Source organism: Lottia gigantea (genome assembly GCF_000327385.1).
Source record: "Lottia gigantea unplaced genomic scaffold LOTGIsca_38, whole genome shotgun sequence".
Taxonomy (NCBI): domain Eukaryota; kingdom Metazoa; phylum Mollusca; class Gastropoda; family Lottiidae; genus Lottia; species Lottia gigantea.
In genome coordinates, this window is record NW_008709295.1 from 1,041,263 (window position 1) to 1,065,255 (window position 23,993).

General features: G+C 35.7%; 1 protein-coding gene across 1 annotated transcript in view; it reads left to right on the plus strand.

Moving 5' to 3' along the window:
* LOTGIDRAFT_121811 (hypothetical protein) overlaps positions 1-20,969 on the plus strand; it is a gene marked incomplete at both ends in the record, with an annotated part of 34,868 nt that extends 13,899 nt beyond the window's left edge. Inside the window, one exon of the mRNA XM_009059214.1 lies at positions 20,797-20,969. Coding sequence (XP_009057462.1) covers positions 20,797-20,969 — 173 coding nt within the window. The remainder of the gene's footprint in view (positions 1-20,796) is intronic.
* Between the last annotated feature and the right edge of the window lie 3,024 nt (positions 20,970-23,993).

A 23,993-nucleotide genomic window follows, 5' to 3' on the forward strand; every position in this document is an offset into this window, starting at 1 on the left:
GTAAGTGATATGTATTAATAGATGATCACTTAGTCGAACTGACACATCAATCACATTGAATCACCACAGAAGAGTTATGAATCAAGTTAGGCCTCCCATCGTTAAGTATGCACATGTCGTTATCCTCAATGAATTGGAGTAATCCCCTCTCCTCGCTCGTCTTGTTTGAACGAACCCATGCGTTGTGTTTAGAATTGAAGTCACCACATAGCAGGAAATCTGTTTGCATAGGTTTCGATACGAGCTTGGTTCAATGACATTCTTATCAGGCGGCAGATAAACATTGACTATTGCAATTTTGCTTCCATCGGCAAGCGAGATGGACACTCCGTTGACTTCGAACTTGATTTCGGTTAAGCAAGTATTGGATTCAGAATGCTCAGATCAAACATCCTCCTACAATACCTCCTCCTCTCCTTCACTCACTTCCGGGTTGGACTCTGAGTCATAAGCCGTTGTGTTTGAGTTTTTCGGCTTGAGATGCGCACCAGTCCTACTTGAATTTGGAGTTGATGGCACCGAAACGTCCGTTTGGCTACTAGCTGGGATGGAGAGCTCTTTAAAGTTCTCAACAGAGTTTTTGACAGTGTGCCTATCATACCCTCCGCCGGAGTTAGCAGCTGTTGCGGCAATTTCTGCAACGTCCAGCATCAAGTTTTAAAAATTCTCCGCATCCCGGAACACTGGTGTGAAACCAGACCCCTTAGACACTATTGAGGGGACGCTTGTTTCCAATACTGGATTCGACTTTCTTTGGCTTCTCGGCCTTACAAGAATGATCTTTCTTCTGTAGTTTCGTTGCCTTAAAGCCTTCCCATATTTTTACAAGAGCTGTTGCCTCCTTGAAAAATATAGCCATCTTAGCTTTTACCTTTAGTGTGTATTTGACCTTCTTCAACTTGGGTCACCTGCCATGTGCTTTCCATTACAGTTGGCACATTTTGAATCCGATGCCTTGCATGTCTCCGTGGGATGCGCGCCTCCACATTTGCCGCATTTTGATGTCCCCGTCCACGTAGGGGTAGGTATTCCGGATCAGGTAGACGATTCCGATCTGTCTTGGAATCTGCTCTTTCGGGAACGATAATACTACCGTTTCGTCTTCGGCTCCTTCCTTGACTTTGAATCGACGTACACTAGATACGTTATACCCCCTATCATGAAGGTCTTCTAACAAGTCCGCCTCGAAGTGAGCGGATGGTATCCGATACACAACGCATCGATCTTGGCTCAACCGATTGCGGTACCCCCATCCTCGACTTTCTACCGAGTAGGTTGTTCTTTGTAAGTGCGATGTCTGCGCTTTCTCTCGCCTGGAAAGCTAAGCGAACCGATCCATTGTCTAAGATCTTGACCTTTAGGATCCCGGCAATCCCCCAAGATCTAATTTCCCGACCGATTGCTCTTGCCTTGAATCCTTTGAATGTAAGTCCCTCCTCGGGTCTGACAAGAACTGCATGATTGTAGGGCTTGTCTGGCGTGGCTTTGGGAAGGTTTTTGGAGTTGGAGTACTCTTAAACACTTCAGCCATAGTATGTGTCCAATTGAATAAGTATTATGACTGACTAGAGATGAATTCACTAAATCACTAAGAATAATCCAAGATAAAGCGGCTATCCAAATAATTAGTAGTAGTAATCACTTAAATCCAACTCACAAATCACAATTCACAAATAACTAACACTATCCTAATGTTGTCGGGTGGGGATTATGGGTTAAATAACCACACCAAGGGTTCAGTTGACTGGATGTTTATTACGTAACATAGAAATAAAAACCCTGAAAATACAAATAATGCAATTACAATCAGGAAATGAATGAAATATATATATATTAAAACTGAGTAAGAGTTTACTCTTAATAAAACTATAAAAATTTACACCTTATATCTATAAACATATGAAATACGTGAAATTAAGGACATCATGCATAATTACAATATATAAGGACAAATCTAAATACATAATAATATAATATAATAACTAAACCTACCCTGTACAGGGTTTTTTTTTAACTAAAGAACCTGTGGGCAGTAAAGTACCTAACCAGGAATGAAGAAATCTGAAATAAGACGTTTAAAGAAGTTGGAATGCAATATATGTAATGTAGTTATAATAATAGTTAATTGTAGGAATTAATTACTGTATGCATTAGAATTTATAGGATTAAAAGACACTATAAGATATGAAACTTTGCAAATTGCAACATGGCTGCCACCCTAGTAACAAGTATAAACAAAAATACCAAAAGATAGCTTAAATATTAAACATACCTTAATATAAACAAGATTAATCCAGCATTCCAAAAATATATTGAAACAATATACTAACAAAAAGTACACAAAACCATTCCACAGAACACATTAAAGAAGATTCAATGTAAATACAAAGCTACACCACTACCAACATCAGTGTAACAAAACTATTTGAAGAATGACAAAATCACCAACCAGGAAACACTATTCAAAAAGAGTTCACACATAGGAAAAGATTATCTGAGTTAAAGAAAACTCAGATACATAGAAAAGTAGAGTAAAGAAATAGAGGCAGTGAAGTGAAACTTAAAGTGACTATTAGTTAATACTGTGCTATTTAAACTATACTTATACAATTAAACCATTTTTACTTTAAAGATGCACTCTTCAACACTAATATCGAGTAGTAATTCAACAAAATAATGACACTAATTAGTGGAGTAGATAATTAGTCTTCACACTTCGAGTGCTCAACCAAGTCAATCCAGAACAGGTTATTAATAATAGACTTTTTCTCACCCGCTCCCGATTGAGTATCAAAAAACCTTTAGTCTGTTGGCTATCACCTTTGCTATTATTTTGTAAGGAGCCACGGTGTTACAGTGAGTTAGACGCTTGCTCGCTAACCTGAAGGTCCAGGGTTCAATCCCGGCATAGGTCGAGATAATACCTTCGGATTTTTCAACCCGGTTCCCCCCTGTTAGTGATGCAGGTAAGAGGGGCTGACATGGAAAGAGCGTCTAGTCGTTCGGATGGGACAGTAAACCGAGGCCCGTGTACTACAGGCTGTGCACGTTCAAGATCCCTCGACAGTTGGAAATTGAAAAATTGAAGGCTAATGCCGCTGTCCTGGCAAAATTTCCCCCATTGCACTCTGCATGGCGTTGCCCGTCTTCATTAGCCCACATGGTGCAGAAAAGAAGGACGTAAAACTCCATTCTTTTCATTTGCTATTATTTTGTAGTCTAGAGAGATCGGACGATAGTTTTTCAGATCCTTTCACGATCCCTTATTTTTGTAATGAATCGAGATCACGGAGGTTCTCATCGTTTCGGAAAGGTGGCCTTGGAAGAATGAATTGTTGATGACTTCTGACAAGTCATCCTGAATGACATCAAGGAATTTCCGGTAAAATTCCTTCGGGATGCCATCTATTCCAGGAGACTTGTCATTCTGAAACGCTGGGAGTGCTTCGTGAATCTCCTCCTGCGAAATGATTTGATTATCCATCAACGCTGTCTCGGCTGACGGTAGAGGTGTGATCTGGGAACTGTCAAGGTATTCATCGATTGTCATTTTCAGGTGAAGTGAGGAAATATGGTAGGTAGGTGAAAAGTTAAAATATGGTACAAGAAGGTATATATGTACACAAAAAATAACAATAGCAACAATTAATTAGGGGGGATTATTAGGAGTGGCATTTACAATAGGGTGACAATAAGCAATGATAGAGCGACAATAAGCAACTAAAGTAGGGGATTATCTTGGTGATTATGATGACTAATTAGGCTCTGAGAGACAATATTGTAAATTATAGGAATAACAAAATGAACAAAGGAGTGAGGTACAGTTAATTAGGTTAATACAAACATCTATCTTTCCAAATAGCAGGGGGGTAGATTCCTTGGTCTCGGTTCAGTTCTGGTTTTAATTTAAAGATTTCAATGTCTTAACTAATCTCTCTGGTGTGCTTATGGGGGATATTCATAATAGCAAGTACCATATTTCCTCACTTCACCTGAAGATTTCCTGGTAAAAACTTAGAAATGGCTACCGTCTGGGTTTTCCGTCATGTTGAAATTATGCTGTTATTATTTTCACATATTTTCCCGCATCTGTTGCATCTACAATATCTACAAAGTCTAAAACACTGATATAAATGAAGCTGTCACAAAGATATGAGATTGTAATATAAAAAATGGTTGTTGGAGGGGGTCTACTGGGAGTGGTCATAGCAGTTAAACTTATATAATTTAAAAATGATTATATCTAATTTCTTGTGTGAGAAAAATGTATTATCTATTGGCTATAATCGCAATATATAATCAAATTAGCGAGTCAAGGTCGCCATATTGGATAGTAGCCATTTGGATTCTGATAATGTACATCAAATGTCCCATATATACCAACAGTTAAGTTTTGCAGCACAATTCTTTTGAAAATAGCAAGGTCTCCTAAATTAATCAAATAGCAGTTTTTGTTGATTTGAGGGGGTCGAACTTTCAGATGGGGTGTACAGGGGGTTTCATGGATGTTCCAAAAAAAGCTGATTAAGGACTTCCCCTCCCCACACACACACACACACACCCTTAAAAAGGTTAAAACTACTGATTTTTTCACGTCCGGTCCGGATTTTTTTCTTCGTATTTCTTTGTCATAACGACGGCTACCGACCAGTATTAATTTCGTTGACATTTATCAATTACACCTGAAGTGATGCCAAAAATTTGAATTTTTTTAATTTAATCTGTCTCTGAACCAAAATTTTAGATTAATCGGATAAAAATTTAGCAATATTGAATTAAAAGTTTAAAAATTGCAAAATTCGGCTGAAATATGTGTACTATGAAATTTGGAATTTCAAAATTTTTTGACTGCTATCGTCTCGAAAATTGAGGTTTCTTCCTATGGTGATTACAAACATTCACACAAAGTTTCATCAAAATCCTTCAAGAATTGCACCTTCTGTGGACGGACGGACGTGGGTGACGACAATATACGCCCACCATTTCACATATGAAAAGCTGAAAAACAGGCCAAATCCGTAAGAAATCTGTTAACAAAGTCTTATTTTAAACAAATCTGTTCTGTTGGAGCTATGCCCCGACCCCAAAATGTAAATATAAGGGGTAAATTAGTAAATAACCCGGATGTGCCACGCCCCCCTCAAGTTTATGCTATATTTTTTAAGCTTCTACAAACTATTGTGGAAAGAGGTTCAAGAGCAAATTAAGAATTCGAAAAATATTACCCTTCAAGGTTAATTACGTCATGTCGCATGCTAGAGCAGTCAAAAGTTGTGAATTTTGCTGCTTTCGAGCGGGTATAAATCTAGAAGTAGATGATGGTTGTCATTTATCAATATATCAACTGATAGCCAAGGTCAATGACTTTGGCCTAATAAAGGTAAGTCATAAGCCTTAATCTTCGAAAAAATTCACCTGGATTTGCAGAAAAACAACAACAACAAATTTAAAAATCGGCATCCCAGTTTCTACATAATTTTCATTTGAAACCAATTTCATTAAAATTTGATAAGTTATTATGTCTGAATAAAAATCGACGCATTTTAGAAAAAAATACTTTGACTGTTCGATTTCGTTTACTTTTCTGGTCTTTGCACTAACATTTTTCGACCAGAAAGATAATGAACAACAGCATTTGAAAATATTAAAAAGAATTGCAAAATTCGGCTGAAAAAAGTGTGCTACGAATTTTGAATTTCAATTTTTTTTTTAATTTTTCAATGTTGGATAGATATTATTCTTATATTTCCACAATGAAAATATCCAAAAATGCGACTTCTGGAGCCAATTTTCTACTTTTTGCACGTGTTGCAATGTGCACTTATGATTTTAAAAAAAATGTTCCAATTTATATTTAATGACGACGATGTCACGGTATAGAAAATGTGGAAAGAATTCTAGGAATTATGCATTTATTGATTGTTGTGTGATAAATAATAAGTAGTAAATCTTAGCTTATGCTCAACCAACCACAGTTATAAAATATTCATTGTTTCACTATTTATACCGACGCCATGAAACCACAGTAATATGCTAGCAAGCGTGACGATGATTGACACGGTCACCCGACGATTGCCAACATACCTTATCGGTTAGCGTCATTGTCCAAAAGCAAACACACGCGCACAGACGCGGACCTATCGTCATGATTCGATTGTCTGTGTTGAAATCAAGTTTATTACCGAGCATTAAGGCCGTATAGTTCACAAAGCATATAAATACAATATAAATACATATATATACAATTGCAAACAAATATACAAAAATAAAATTAATCAGATATAGGAAGACTAAAATGATAATATATTTTTTTTAAATGCAAATGTTGCTTATGAGTTTAAAATTAAGTTAAAATTTGACAATAAAATAGCTGTAAATTTATTGAGAGAAGGATAGGTATAATAATTTCTTGGTAAATATCGTGATCTTAGATCAAAATTAACAAAAAATGTAGTTCATCCTCAATAACATTTAAATTACATAAACGTGAATTTCTTTCTGACTTTATATATATACCTGTTTCAATATTCAAACAGTGAGAACTAGTTCTAAAACGTGACAAGGCTATTACATATTTTCTGCTAATAACAAATTCTAAATAAGGTTGAATTTTGAAATCCAAAGTAAATAAATTATAATAATAAAGCTTACTGGATTCACTCTTTAAACTACTCCAAAACTGTAGGTATTGATCATGCAATCTAAGTTTAATGATATTGAATATGTGTTTGGATTTTATACAGTCCTGATAATCCCAAAGTACAGATAAACCAAGCGATTCAGCAATTATTTTTAACTGATGACACCAACTATCACCTCTAGTATAGTCATATGAATTCCTAATAGATATATACATTAAATGTAACAGACTATCAATGTTTAATAATATATTGATCCAATATTTAACAAGTTCCTGTCTTTTGACTCTAAGGGGTAAGCGTCCCAGCTCACCAAAAAATGGCCGGTGTTGGCGTCGAACACTTCACACCCAAGATGCGTTTTCCAAATTTCAAATGAACTTTTTCAACTTCAATTGCTTTGTGGAATCCCTAGACTGGGCAAGCATAGAAAAGCACAGATCCAACATAAGCATCAAAAAATTTCAATTTCTCATAGATATTTACATGAACACTATCAAAAATATTGAATAATTGATATACACATTTAGAGCCTTTAATAGCTATAGATTGTTGGGCCTTCATGAATTATCATTCATACTCATCCCCTAAATAATTAAAAGTATTCACAACCTCCAAAATTTGGCAATTATAAGATAAATTAAGAGTTTCAACAAAATTACCTTTTTGAAAGACCATCACTTTGGTTTTGTCAATATTTACATCTAATTTCCATTTCAAACAATAGTCATGTAGATTATCTAATTGGTTTTGAAGCCCTGACTTAAAGCGAGATGCAAAGTGGTATCGTCTGCATACATAAGACAGGGTATTAACATATCATTAATCATAAAAGTGTCTAATACGTTTTCTTTTAAGACGTTATCTAAGTCATTTAAATACAATAAAAATAATAGTGGTGATAAACAATCACCTTACTTTACCCCTGATAGAGAACCAAAACATTCTTATCTTTGCCCCTGGTGCTTCACACAAAGTTCAACTTTTCTATACATGGATGAGATTGCGGCGAGCATGGTTACTCATTTTTCGGAAGCTATACCTTGACCAACCATGAGCAACGGTTCTCTTCCCTACGGTAACCTTAGCAATAGTCCTCCACCCTACCCTAATCTCTCTCTTAATCCTAGCAACAGACCTTCATCCCCTAACCCGAACAACAGTTTATCTCTCTACCCTAACCCTAGCAGAGGTACATTAGTATATCTACAACAGTCCATCCTACCCAAACACCAGCAACAGTCTTCCCTACCCTAAAAATAGTCATTCCTATCTCAACTCTAGCAACAGTTCTAGTTCTAGTCTATCGGAAGGAAGAAAAACGGAGTCCCGTGTTCACTGGGCAGAGCACGTAAAAGACAGCTCGGCAGTTAAACATTGGTTGTAAGAGTAGACCATGTGCCGCTGCCTTGACAAAATTACGTCTACGATATCATTAGGTTGGCAACTGACAGTTAAACTTACTAACACAACACACGGTGAGACATGGGTAGAATGTGTAATAGATTAGGACGTGTTGGAGAGACGAAGCATTCCGCCCAACAGTCATCCACCCTACGCCAACTCTAGCAACAGTCCTTCAACCTACCTTAACACAGGGAACAGCCTCCATCTCTGAATATTATTAGCATATTATAATCATTTATTTTGTAAAATATATTAAAAACCTTTTCTAAGTAACCGGTTTTCTTTGTTTCTTTTCAAACACTAGGTCAATGCTTTTGAAGACGTTTTTCCTCCCTACCCTTTCACCTAGCAACGGGAAATAGTTTGCAATGTGCCAATTTCCATACAGAGTTGTCCATTCTGTCAACAGTGGGCCTAGATAGTAAAAGTCTGACGATGAGGTTGCAGGGCTATTAATTGAATAAGTGCTAATAGGGAGATACTATAGTTAAAAAACACCTTGTTCAGTGTATTTTATTTTTATTCAAAATCCTTGTAAATATTTATCATACAAATAAAATATCTTTAAATACTTGTCAAGTATTCATACTCATAATATATTGTGGGTCACCATTCAAAACAAAATAAACGAAATTAACAGTTATCTTTTTAGATATGATATTCAAAACTCTGGGTTTTGATGTATAAAACATTTAAGAAACAACTTAGGGATGAAACATCTATTATGATATACATTGTACTAAAGTATTTTATAACGACAATAAAACTCTAAAAGAATAAAATCAAATCTGGCATATACTTTACGTTAGAAAAAGATCATTTATTATTAAAATATACCGTTAAAAATTGTTTCAATGCAAATCAAATTTTTGAAATTAAAAAACACTTGTCTTTCATAAACACAATTCTTTCGTAAAAACACTTATAGACATTCTGAAACAAAACCCAAAGTCCTTCATTAAGGACTATTCAAAAGGTGATTCAGATTCCTATAATACTCCTTTCATATTACAAAATCAAAAATACAATCAAAATCTTTGTCTTCAGATTCCTGTTTAATAGATAAAGATAAACCTAAATAATAATAAAACATTTAAATTTAAGACCTGTTACTTAGGTCCTTTATAACTATGTTTCGTTGTCAATGAATGTCAGCATAAATATTCACACAAAATCCATGACCAAAACATCACTTTTAAGAACTTTATTAAACTCTGATCGAAACTCTAAGAATGATTCATATTCAGTGGGTAATTCGAGAACCATTCCACATGTATGGTCAACTGGTCTGCGGGCTAACCCCCTTAATGAATTAAACGTGACGCCAATTTCTTTTGCGTTACCAGCATGATTTAGACTAATATTATCAGAACCTGTACAAAAACGAAGAAAATTAGACAACATGTCACATGGCCCATGTGACATGGGAGATCCCGAACATATTTTTTGAGAAAGGCCGCAGTACTAGTTTGAATCGGATTCATTTCTGAAAATTTAAGCATATTCAAAACTTTTTTATTTGTTGCTCTTAAGCTGTCATAAATACCATCTAATGTGCTATCACCTAAAGTGAATCCAAGTTAATGGAGTTGATTGAACCAGCATTCCTTCACATACATTGGTTGTTGTATTAGTTCCTTATGAGCAATTTCACCAACAATTTGTTTTATGTTATCCTTATTTGGTATCGATCTACAATCATGTGAACCTAAAACATCAATTATATCTTCGTCGTCATAATTATCATCTTGGTTTAGAGCAGATCGAATAATTTTTGATTCTGATTCACCTACATATGACAAATACTCAGAAATAAATGAGTTACTTGAATTAGAGTAGGTATCCATTCCGAAGTTGCACCAGGAAACGAATGCCTTGGACAACTGTATGGGAAAATATTTCTGATGATGCCAACCGAAAAACAGAATTGAAGCAACAGCTTTCCAGTCAGTTTCCGAAAAGTCATGTCAGAGCGTTGGCACTTTTGAATCTCTGCCTAGTGCACACTCCTCAAAAAAGAATTCCAAAATTCTACTAAAAGAGCTCTAAGGACACCACCGCCATCCTCTGCTATTTCAGACTCACCATTTGGCAAGATAATTTCGAATGTGAAAGTGTCATTCAGAATGTCACACTTTCCTTCTTTGAAAATATTCCTTATTTCCGTAAAGATGTGTCCACGGAGAACTGTATTGTTCAGTCCCATGCTTCGAACCACAGTGCTTTCTGCTTTTTCCAATGTTTGTAGAAATTCAGATATGTCTGAATTTATGTCTGGTAACGAATCATCGTCACTGAACGGGTTCGTAGGGCTGCTACTCAGAGCATCTAAAGCGTCAAATGTATCCCTATTTAATTGTTCACTAGTTTGTAACTTGGATACTTCTCCAATTTTGTTCTTTTTACTTCGAAGTACTGGCAATTCATAAATACTTGTTTCTCCTCTTTCTTCTTCATTTTGTTCAGTTTCACCCTTTTGTTGCAGATGCTTTGCTTTTCCTCTTACTACACTTCTTTGGTTCTATTGATGTTCGACATTTGTGCCGCAAAGCCAAATAAAATCCTAAATTAGCCAATTTAGTTAATTCACTTACTCGATCAACTGTGACATTTTCATCAAGTGGGATGTACTGAAAATCCATTATGTCAAATGCATAATCTTCAGCATCATAAAAATTTGGGTGACTTTCCGTTCGGGAAAACAGTTCTGCTGCTGATTTTATTATGACCGATTTTTTGGCGAGCTTACAAATAGACAAATTCCTATTTCCCCCACCATTTTTCGTTCTCACTGTATGGAAACGTTGTTCGTCTTCGTCGTATATCATAATTCACATGCCAACTGTTTTTTTCTGGCTTAAGTGCTTGAAAAGATTTTTTCTTGCTCGGTGTCACATTTTGATCTGAAACAGATTTTAATTTTATTCTCAAAGTTTCAAATAGACTCTGCTTCTTGATTTTTTGTTTATCATTCTCTTTATGAAAGAATTGTCTTAATGCAAGTCTGTCACCATAAGCTGACATAAATTTGGTTAATTCTTCATCCGTCATTATCCTGATGCAATCTTCGTCAATTTGAAAGATAAATGCAGAAACAAGTGAGTGAGGATAATATAGGTGACATACGAATTTTCATACTTAAATGAATGATAACAAATTATAGGGGACCTTGTTGCAGGGGTTATTTCACATAGTTCCATCTTATACATTACTCTGGAGGCTAACTTAACTCATCGGAAACCATATTTAAAACTTTTCTCCAAACACACATCGATTACGGGAATGTTCAAGACAAAATATGATATGGGTAAAAGTTCAACATTCAACATAGCTTAACTCTAAAAAATGTTACACCGACTTGCGCGTACTCGCTGACGTGGATAGTAGAAACCAATGCGCTGACAAACGCTGGCAACTGCTGACCACCACGTATGCTAGCGTATTACGGCGGTTGACGGCGTTGGAAGTACCTTTAAAGGTTTTTTCGGCAAAAGTCATATTACGCACAGTAACTATAGAATTTCAAAATATCGTATGTAATATATCATTAGAAAGGAGAGATTACACATAATAAGGATACAAGAGAACTTTTGACACATGTAAATTAGGTTGCGTGACAGCTCTAAACATAAAAGCGCAAGTTTCAAACGGCTCTCCAACCGGAAGTTAACATCGCACGACAAAAGATATCATTGGACGTGGATAGTAGAAACCCATGCGCTGACAAATAAATGTTAATGTTAAATATATATGCTTTTGGAGTCAAGAAATTAAATTATTGCATTTATGTCAGATATTTTGTTGACGACAATCTTGGATTATGCATGGAACTGAGCATTACTTTTATTGACAAAATTGAGAATAAATATTACGGATAGAAATGTGTATAACTATATGGATAGAACAGAACATTACTCTACTGGACAAAACTGAGTATTTCTCTCATTGATAGAACATAGATAAGGTATGACTGTTATGGATAGAACTGAGCAAATCCATATTCTAATGGATAGAACTGAGCGCTACACGTATAGATAGAACTGATATTTCCTTTCCGGATGAGTTTTTCTCAATTGGGTAGAACTGAGCATTACTCTTACAATTAATAGAACTGAGTATAACTCTTCTGGATAGAACTGAGATTGATTATGGATATGGATAATTCTCAGTATTACTCTTAATGTTTGAACTGAGCATTACTCTTTAGGAAAAACTGAGCCTTGTCCCCTCTTGAAACAGTCCATCCCTAGTCTCGGGAGGCTGGACCACCACTGGTTGTAAGGGAATATATTTTTGAACTTTTGACCTATGGTGGAAAGGGAATGAGATCTGATGACTTGGGATGGTAAGGGTATACAGTCTTTTGACTCTTGGCGGGCAAAAAAATGATCTATGGTACTACGTTGGTAATATCAACCTTCTATCAAATGTGAATATCTGCATTTAATGTTTTTATAATGAGCTAAAGATTATATTGAATAGGTAAGTCATTTCAGAGACCATTGATAAATCGATTCCATATCTAAATTTAAAGTTTCACGACAAAGTGTCTGATCAACTATGCCAAGATAAAGCGATGTGTCGTCAGCGAAGAGACGTATGTTGGAATTAATGTTTTCAGTAATATCGTTTATGTACATTATAAATAAAAGAGGACCTAAGACAGACCCCTGTGGAACGCCAGCTTTTAAATACTGTTTGTCTGAAGTTTCGCCATTAATGATGACTGATTGACTGCGATTTTGTATGTAGGGTTGTAAAAGATATAAAAGGTTTCCTCTAATTCCAATGGCATTTAGTTTATGTACGAGTCCTTTCAACCAAATTTTGTCAAATGCGCGACTTATGCCAAAATAGATCATTTTACTTTCTCCACCGTTATCTAATTTTTTAAAATATCGTCATAAATTTCTAATAATTGATATACTGTTGAGTCTTTTCGAATGAAGCCAGACTGAAATTTGGTAAGAAGATTATTATTGATAAGAAAGTTATAAAAATGGTTGATACATTAGTCTTTCAAAAATTGAAACGATTTAAAAAATCAAAAAGTGGACTATTATTAATACTTAAAAAATTTATATTAAAATCACCTAAAATAATAACATTTTTAGTGGACTCTTTTGCAGATTCGATACTCTGTTCAATGATATTCCAATTAGCAGGGTTAATTCGTGGGGGTCTGTAAACGATTCCTAATATATAACTTGATTTATTGTGATTAATTTCGCACCAGACAGCTTCAAGTCCTAAAATTTTGAGATCATGTCTGGGTTTGTGATAAATACTATGGTGAACATAAAGGGAAACACCGCCACCTAATCCATCTCTACTACTATAAGTTTCTGAAAAGGATAACACGTCAATGGCTGAAAATTCTGCTTTAACTAAATCAAAATTTGCTATAAGGGATCGAACGTTTAAATGAAGTAAGCTTAAAGAATTTGGACCTGGATTAGGATGTGCGTCACCACAGGACAGAAGAGAGATTATTAAGAAAACAGTGTAGACTAGACTGGAAATAATAAGAATAAGATACGAAGAAAGATATATAATCTATTAAACGGGGAACAATACGGGTGTTAAAAGAGTAAGGATAGTATATGAATGTTGCAAAGTTTATGACTGTTGCATACCCAAAAAGGCTACCTGGTGTTACTATACCAATTATATATTATCATACCAGTGAGTAAGCTCGGTAATGCAATTTTTAATCTGAAATAGAAAGTGAGAAATGTAATAAAGGGGATAGACAATTGAATAAAGGAGTATAATAGGAAAAATAAATAAAAATTCAAACATATATACAATAAGGTGGTATTTCCATACCTCATAGTGCGAACAAAACACAGGTTGGGGAGTCTTATTAATAAAATAGGTCTATTTTTAGCTGTTGACACAGACACTAAGCCGTTAGAACACTGTTAGGAGTGTGAGCTGTTAACGGGTTGACCATAATCAAACTGTTCAAAGCATCAACTATTGCAGGATTAAAGGGACTTGATGTGCAATTATATTGTATTGATAGTGTTCTGTATACCTCATAATATTCTAAAGAATGAATTATAAGATGGTGTATATAAAATACAACTGGGTAACAAAAGGGAAAAGGAAAAAATAGGTGATTTGATTATATCTAGTGACAACTGGGTCCCGACATATCAACTGATGAAATGTACAATCTCGATTATGGGGACAAAAGAGTCATTTCATTTTTCGTTTGTTGGGACTTTAGGTGTTTTCTTGATGCGCAATACTAGCAGCAATCTGGTGGTTTCAAGCAATTTATCATACTCTCTAGCAGTTCTAATTAGATTTCGGGAAAGGGAGAGTTTGATTCTCCCAAATGTACAGGCTGAGGGTGGAGCAGACACTTTATTTAGAAATTAGGATTAAGGGTCTTGATATTAGGTTTTCTTCTGTTCTTATTCTGATCTGAAATTAGAAAAAATAGAAATATAGTATCTGTTATGTACTGATTGTTTTTAGTTTACTATGAACAATATTATCATTTAAGTTCTTATTTTGTGAATATGCAACTATCATTTTCTGCTTATAGACTTGGGGGAATTTCTCTTGAAGGCTCTTATAGTGGGCATGAACTATCTTACTTGCTCGATTTGTGCTGGCTGTATTGAACGGGACAACAAAGGGTGCTATGCCTACATTATGATGAATATTTAGTCCTATAGGTCTTGCTGTATTCAATCTCTCAATCCAATGGGCTTCCCTAGATTGACGGAATTTGGTAGTTTCATCTTCGGGTGAGTCAATTTCTATACGCTCAATTGGGATTAGGGTGAGATCGTCTATTGAATGGTCGTCGAGGTTGAAATGATTAGAAACAGGCTTGTCTTTCTTTAATTTGATGTCTGACCTATGAGTATTAAAACGAGTTCGTAAATTATTCTTAGTTTCTCCTACATATTGCTTGGGGCATTTCTTGCATGAAATTAAATATATTACATTCGAATGTTCACATGTTAGATATTCCTGGATCGGGTACCTTTTATTCGTAGAGTGGCTTACAAAATAATGAGTTTCTGATATAAAGGGACATGTTTTGCATCTACTGGACAAACATGGAGCACTTCTTAAACCTGGAGGTACTTCGGCATAAAGTCTGTTTTTAGCTGCTATCTGTGCTAAAGTGGAATTTTTTATGTTTCGTAAAAATCGTTTAGAGTACCCACGCTCTATCAGTTTTGAGAAAACAATCGTACAGGCTTGGTTGAAATCAGAAGATCTTGTACAAATTCGATGAAATCGTAAAACTTGTGACTTAATTATACCAGAAAAGGTATGTTTTGGGTGAAAGGAGCTCTTGTGCAAGAGTTGATGAGTATCAGTTTCTTTGAAATACACTTTAATATCCAGTTTCTGCTATGGTATCTCCCTTAGAGACTGTGGTATCGCGAAAGTCTATGCTTTTGTCACTCACGTTTGCGGTTAGTTTGATAGAAGGATGGTGGTTGTTGAGAATTTCAAAGAATTCCCAAAACTGTTCGATAGAATAAGTCCAAATCATAAAAATGTCATCCAAAAAAGCGTCCGTAAAATCGTGGGTCAAATGGACAGAGGGGCAACACCTCACGTTCCCACTCTGCCATGAAAAGGTTTGCGTACGAAGTGCAAATCGTTTGCCCATTGCTGTCCCTGAAGCTTGTAAATATTAATAGAAATATCATGTCTCATTAACACTGGATCAATGGTAGAATCTTTGCTGGAGCGTAGTTTTTTCGCGTATGATTTGAAGTCACGTTTGGTATAATAACCACGAAACCTTACTATAATAGGTCTAGGTTTGTTTTCCTTGTCATATTTCGAGGGATCCCCTACACGATGACTGCGGTTAATGTCTCCAATGTTTATATTTACCCCTATGTGGTGACCAACTTTTACTACTAAATCGTCAGTAGATTCTCCAGGTTCAACGATTCCATGGATGCGAATTCCCTCACGTCTTCCGTATTGCTCGAGCTCATCTTTGCGGTCGTGTATATCAGCAAGTTCAGAACTTTTGGATTCGAGTTTATTTTCAAGACTGGCAACCTTGTCTTCTAGGTTAGTGACTTGTTGCATTAGCTGAAAACTCACAGGACTGGCTACGGCGTTGGCTATAACTTCAGACTTGCTTGTTCTTGAGAGCTAAAATAATCTGTTCAGCAAGGTTTTGATCTGGGTTTAGATCTTCACTCATATTTATATTCGTTATCGCTGAACAAAGGCTCTATCTGGGGAGGAATGGTTGTCTTTTAACTTTTTTGGAATCTGCGTTAGAAGAATTCGATAGCAGTCGCTTCAGACCTTCCATTGGGGTACAAGTTATCCCCTGCTATTAGATTGTATTTAATCAATCTACGAATAACTTCCAACGTTGAAACTTTTATCATCAGCTACTGTGGTAGTAATGTATCGTTGCTACGAAGTTGTTTACGTTGACATCTATGGCGTCCGTGGTGATGAATACAATTCACTCAACAAACTGAGATTACGTCCAAAACATATATTTTCTTATCCGAGTATGAAATACGATATTTAATCTGCAAACTTCATAATGATTATTATTTTTACATTTAAACTTTCAAGCACCGACACCGATCACCAAATTAACAAAAATTCTCAGAGCTCGAACGAAACCGACTTTCCACTTGACGCCATCTTGTATTGGGGCTGTCATTAGGCTCTAACAGAAGTGGCTATATTACAAATAAAAGCTATTTAAAAACGGAACAAAAGTTTGCTTTAATAGTATAATTACTACTTTAATTAATTACCAGGAATGCAAAAACAAAATGTCACATTCTCTTACAACTCTAAGTTTATTAGATAAATTAACCATCAACAAATCTTCTGACAACAATGAAAATGCCATAATCTAATTTTCCTCCAAAAGCATACATTTCAACACCAATATTGTCATGCAATTTGTATTAGAAGCTGAAATATGGCTGTTAATAAATTTTTAGCTTGGCGACAATTTTGAAATCCAGGATGACCGCAAACAAATAATCTGATCTTTGGTCCCAAAACATATATGTTGACTCCACTATTGTCATCCTATGTATGATGTGTAATGTTGCATGACCGTCATTTTGAAATCAAAGATGGCCGTCAAAAATGATTTATTTATATACTATTTATATCAAGATAACATGCATGTGATTTGGCGGCCATCGTGGATTTCATGCAAAATCATGCATTTCACATTGGTGGATTTCGGTAGATTGTTATTTTTGGATGGAAGTTACCTTATTCAACCAGATTTGGCAACAAAATCTTCTAATGCAATTTGTTTTGAGTTCACTCCTTTTTTGACTCGACTAAGAGGGTTAAATTTAACATTCATTTTCCCACCAGTTTTCCTATTGTTACTTGCATGTTCATGTATTTATTGTCAGCACTCATATCTGTTTGTCCGTTCATTTTACTGAGAAACCTGTTCGACTTGGTATCATCTGTAAACACAAACCAAAGATGAAAATGATTTTTTAATTTAAGTATCTCCGAAAATTTTTTGTCTCGTGAGTTTCTTCCAAGCTTTCTCGCCAATTTTACCCTAGCTTTCTCGTCTTTTTCTTATCGTGGGCGATAGTAGAGAGTAGATATTTCCATAAGGAAAGTGTTCGAGAGAGATTGTTTTGTTTTTAATTTTATTTCATATCAGAACAGTTCCAAACTGCTTATTCAAATTTCTAAATGAAGTATTTGATCCATCCTAGGCCTGCACATTCTTGAGAATCAAAACCCCCAAACTTTCTAACCTAAATCAAGCTAGAAGACCCACCCTCCTTCTTCAAGCTTTCAATTGCTTAAATTGCAATCTTCAAGCTGTCGATTGCTTAAAAATTGGGGCGTCACCCATATCCGCCCGTTAGTCCGTCCTTCCACAAGTTAAAACTCTAGAAGGCACAATTCTTGACCGATTTTGACGAAACTTGGTATGATTGTTTGTAATCACTCAAGTATTGAAAATCAGAAAAATTGAAATATATTTAGTATGAGTTGATGCCTTTATTCTTGAAAACGCGTTCAATTTTTAGCTCGTAAACACTCAAAAAAGACATACTTGGTGTGAGTGTTTTGGTGAAATTGTTTATTATCACCCATGGATGAACCCTATTGAAAATCAAAAAATGTTTTATTGGAGTTATTGACCTTGTTCTTGTTAACACTTTCAATTTTTAGCTTGTAAACACTAAAAGGCACAATTCTTGCCGGAATTTGACAAAACTTAGTAACGTGATTCAGTGTTGCCCCAAAAAGTTCAAAAGAAGTGTATGGCTAAAGCTAAGATTCGATATACGTATTTTGTGGGGATTTTCTGTCTTTTTTTATGCACCAAAGCATCCATCTGTCTAGAAGTCCGTGCGTCAAAAGAAAGATAACGCATACGTTTAACGCACATATGGAATAATATTTGACGCATGACGGATCCGCAAGATGTCCGCATGACGCATCTGCATGACGCGTATATGGAATCTTGGCTTTAAGGTTGAATATTTCATACTGGTGATTGTTACTGTACTGTCAATTTTTTTTATTCAAAATCAAAGCTGCTAGTGGATGTATCTTACTTTGCCCGGTAAGCTATCTTTGCATATTGATGAAAAGGATGGGAACCTGCTAGCACCATCGAGCATTACTTTTCACTTCCGGGGTAAGAACTGGTGCTATAGCTTCAGTCCTCCGAGGGACGGGTACCGAAAAGTTTTTGATCCGCCTGATTGTTGCCTCCAGTCGTCCCCCTTTTTCACCCGATGGAGTCCTGACCTATGTGCTATTGCGGGTATAGTGAAAGTCTTCGAGCAATCGTGCGCGCAATTACCCGAAGGTACCTGCTTCGATATCTACAGGTTCTGATTTAACACATTTTATTGATCATACAAATGGATGGGATGCAAATTACATAAACTTATATACATATATACAATGTAGCTGCCGTTAAGAACGATACATCAACCAGGAACAACGCATCAGTCAATCATCGAAGTAAAAGAAGACATTGGCCTTATGCAAACCTATGTGATTATTTTATGTATTGCATTGCATGATTTAGAATTTTGGAGTTCAATTCATAATTACCACGAGGATCACCCCATAATAAAATATTTAAACTAATAATTCTAGGATCAATGAGATCATCGAATAATTTTTGCCGTTGTTCAGAATACAAAGGACAATGAAAAAAGAAATGATTAGCATCTTCTATTGATAGACCACAAGAACATGTTGCATCATCAACTACAGGTCTTAGCACCAGAGTGAACAATAGTGTTTTGTCGATTTTTTTTTCTGTATTTCAACTGATTTTGATCAAACCTTTTTGGTCTACTTGAACTAAAGGCTAGCAGTTTTAAACTGTTTAAAATTTGAGTTTTTGTGTTTCAGTTTTACGCGATTTCAATTTCTATCCTACTATTTTATTTCGATCGATCTGACAACTAACAGGTAAATATTGTGATTGTGAAGAAAGAACAATTTTCAAATTTCGGTATTACTTCCGGTTTTGACTGTATTTGCTTATAAACTAAAAAAAATTCAGCCTCTGGAATTTTGAAGATATTTCATAAAATGTTTTTGCAGATAGCACATTAAACTTAAATTGATAAAATTCCACCCGAAAGGATGCCATTTTTAAATGTCAAACTTTTGTTAAACTCAAATTGGCGTTTCAAGGGATAAATCGATTTTCATTAATGTGATATATCTGTAAACTTCAATCAAATGCTATTTGGGAAGGATTTTTTAATTCACATTCTGCTTTTCTTTTCATTCCGGTTAATCGTTTTCAGTAATGGCAAAAAACTTTCAAGGGTCGCATTTCTTTACCTTGACCTTGTGATTTGTGTTTTTTTTTACCAAGTTTTTGATTCAAAATAAAAAGTGAAATATTCCGTATGTGATCCACCTGAGTGAACCGAAGGCAGCGGATTTTTTAAATGTCGATTTTGCTTTCCTTCTGTTTTCGGTAATTGTCAAAACTTTGAGGGTCTGTATCTCGCGACCTTGACCTTTGGCGACTTTGTGTCCTTGACTCAATTTATCTAATGATATTAATTTTGACGTTTACCACGCGAAGCCTATGGATTTTTCAACCGATTTTAATCAATGAAATTTGACATAAAATGCTCTTAATATTGACATTTTTTTCCCACCGAAACAACGATGTAAACCAATAGATATTGATAAAAAATGACAACTTTTAAATCCTAAATGTTAAGTGTCATTAGACTTCTTACGGAATACGGTTTAAACGATGTGTTGAAAATGCTTTGCGTAAGTGCGCACACTAGGTAGTCGTTGGGAGTTGGATCGGATCTATTGAACTATTTGGCAATTGGTAGTTGAGAATTCTAAGATCTGATCGTGTCAAATTACACGATCTTCTTCATTTTTTCAAGAATACAACATGTCGACTTCATGAAAAAAGTATCAATAAAAAATTTATTAAACAAAATTATCAAACATGATTGCCCCACATTTCACTAATCAATGCATTGAGTAAATTTAAAGTTACTAGTTTATCTAATTTCAGATTAGAACAAAAAAAAATTTTCCTGCAGTTCCAGACCGTTATTTCAGTTTCTTATTGAAGTCTTTGTTCATTCCTAGACCTGAACATTTGGGAGAATCAAACTCCAAAAATTAACAACCAATTTATGGTATTCTATTTTAGAAGTGAAGTTTTTTTTATTCCCAGTGTTCTAGTTTCATCTATTCATTTATATATAATATTTTTACATTGTAGGTAATGCAAGTTATCCTATTTATAAATCTTTACCATATGGAGAAATTGATCAAACCTTACCATATCTGATTCGTCGAGCGCAAGAAAATCGTTCAATTGTACCTGGAGCCAGACGAGAAAGAGAACTACTTAAATTAAACTTGATTGAACGCTGCCGCCTTTACAAAAAATGATTTTCTCTGTTTTTTTCGAACTATTACTATCTATCGTGTATTTAACTGTAATAAAATATTTTCACCGTTAAAATAGTACTCAATTAAAGAGCGATATAGAAATATTAAACAGAAATTGAAGTATGTTGATACTCAGAGTTTCATGTTGTGTTCTTTTCCATGTTTAGCCTGTGTTCCCACTGAATTGTGTCAAGTAGACACTTTTTTTTAATCCTGAACTGAAAAGTACATTAATAATGGGTTTCACTTATTTTTATTGATTCAAACTGGCTTCAAACTGGCTGGAAGGAAAGAAACCGTTTGGCGCATCTCATGCATTTGTCTTAAAGCGAAAACTCGGTCGCCTTTAATCTGGTCTACGCCACACTTACCTCACAGCTACCTCAAGTGTTGGTTTTTAGTCTTTTGTTGCGAGTATACTTATCTGCCCTTATTCGAAACAAATGACTTTTTCAATGAGACAAAGGATACATACTATGGAAGCCGGCTGCAGCCATTTCGCGCCCTTTTTCGCTTTCTCGACGACAATAACAGAATGGAATATGCAACCTTTTTTTGAACTCTTTGACGTACTACCATAATACCATGTTTCGTCAAAATCAGCCGAGAATTGTGCTTTTTACCGTGTTTGCAAGAACAAGGGCAATTCTGGACGGACCGATAGATGAACGGATGGTCGGGCCTACTTTTTGGGCATGAGTCCGTCGTTGAAAGGTACTGCGTGTTCTTGAAAATAGGCACATATTGGGTAAACTTCGAACTATCAAATGCATACTAAAAAATGGTCCTGATCTTGAATTTATAACAGTGGATATTCTTAAATAAAATGGACTGAAGTTTAACGAAAAAATAATTTGGACGTTTTATGACACTTTTTTTGTTGTTGTGTAGATTCCGGGACATATCTTTGTTTGATTATAAAATAATCCCAACAAGCAATTAAATTCCGTTCATCAAAATCTCCTATGTCAGGGCGTTGTTGGATGTATATACATGTATGTTCGAAATGACATATGTAAGTAATCGGCCCACTTTTCTGCACGAGATTAAGCTAACAGGATTAGAATGTTCTAGAGTTGTTTTTTTTTTAGAACAGGCTGTTGGGTGGATAGGTTTGAAGGACGGGTTTTTTTTGTAAACAATATTTTATTTCGTTAAGAAAATGGAATGGAGAACAGGCTAATGCCTATGTAACTCCTCTCCGCGTTACAATATAAATTATGTTATTTACAAAAAGAAATGAAAGGAAATACATACACTATATACAATATATAGAGTTTGATGCATTCCAGAAGCCTTCGCACATAATATTGAACGAAAATAATAATTGATCTCAAAAAAATACGGCTAGAATTAAGTAAGTCGTGAAGATAGGTGAAGATGAGACAGGATTCTACCGAAAAGGAGATACTGAGTATTGTTAAGGTGTTGCGGTAGGAGATAAATAGACTGTCTTCTGGCATCTAAATGTAAGGAGCAGTGAAGTAGATTATGTTTGGTGTCTTCGAATTGATGACCGCAGTTGCATACCGGATTGTCCGAAACGTGAAGAATAAACTTATGGTCGCTACAGGAGAGACGCAGTCGACAATGTAGGGTCTGATTTCTACCGGAGCCAAGATAATAAAAAGAAGGAACGGTGATATCGGTAGATGATAGGAGTGATTTAAAAGTGGAGATAGAAGGCGCAGTTTGGTATCTGGATGGCAGTTTGTTATATCCACGTATAGTAGAGGGTATGAAAGAGTTAGAGAAGATAGATGTTCTGCAGAAGTATTCTGATAGTAGGGCTGGATTACGAGTATGATAAGCTGGTTCATTATATTTGATCAGGTCCAAAAGGAAAGATGGGGTAAGGTTGTGACGTCGTCGCCTCTCCTGCAGTGGTACAAAGCCCGTTTCTTTGTAAAGTAATTGGTGGCTGGTACCTCTTACAGCACCACAGATGGACCTAAGTGCATCCAGTTGTAGTTGTTCCAGTTTGTTTGTTAGTTCGGTTGTGCACCCGACCCATATCACGTCACAATAGTCAAAATGAGGTAAAATAAAAGAGATATAAATGGGATGAAGAGACTTCCGATTCAGGCGATATTTCAGAGAAAAGTTAATCCTAAATGATTACTTAATTGGTATGTTGTCCAGTTGTAATGTTGGTAGTGGAGGGCCGAGTCTGGTAGTGAGTGCGAGTGTTCCGGTCTTCAGTGGGTTGAAAGAGACCAGCCACGTTTTCGCCCATTCGTTCCAAGTCTCGGTTCATTAAATCCGTGCATGCAGTGGGATCATCAATCCGCATATAAATGCTAGTATCGTCTGCAAAATGTCTAGTATTAGATCGGATATCGTTGACAATGTCGTTTATATATATAAGGAAAAGTAAACGCCCAAGGATAGAGCCCTGCGGCACACCAGCGGGAAATGTCCTGGATTCGGAGGAAACACTCCTTACCACCACGGACTGTTTTCTATTGTCAAGGTAATTCTTAAACCATGTAAGTAGTATCCCCTGATTCCAGACGCATCCAGCTTGTGACAGAGTCCAGCATGTCAGACTCTGTCAAAAGCTTTACTGATGTCGCAGAACACTGTCCTTGTGTATTGCCCCTGATCAATGGCTTGACAAAAGAAGTGTGTAAGATCGATTTGTTGGTAGGTAATGGAGTGCCCGTGCAGAAAGCCGCTTTGCATGTAAGAGATCAGTGAATTTGTTTTCAGGAAATTAAAGACATGTTTGTATTCACATTTTTCAAATATTTTCACAAGGACGCTTAGCAGAGAAATTGGTCTATAGTTACCACAGATAGATGGGTCGTCTTTTTTTAGAATGGCTGTTACATTTGCAAATTTCCAGACAGAGGGGACGCGTTTGGTTGAGAGAGAGAGATTGAAGAGAGTACAGAGAGGAGTGGATATTTCAAGGGATATTGACTTCAGGAGTTTACCACTTATGTTATCGGGACCACTGGCTTTGTTGGTGTCAATGCTTAGGATCATGTCTTTAACTTCCTGTGGAGTTATGTGTATGTG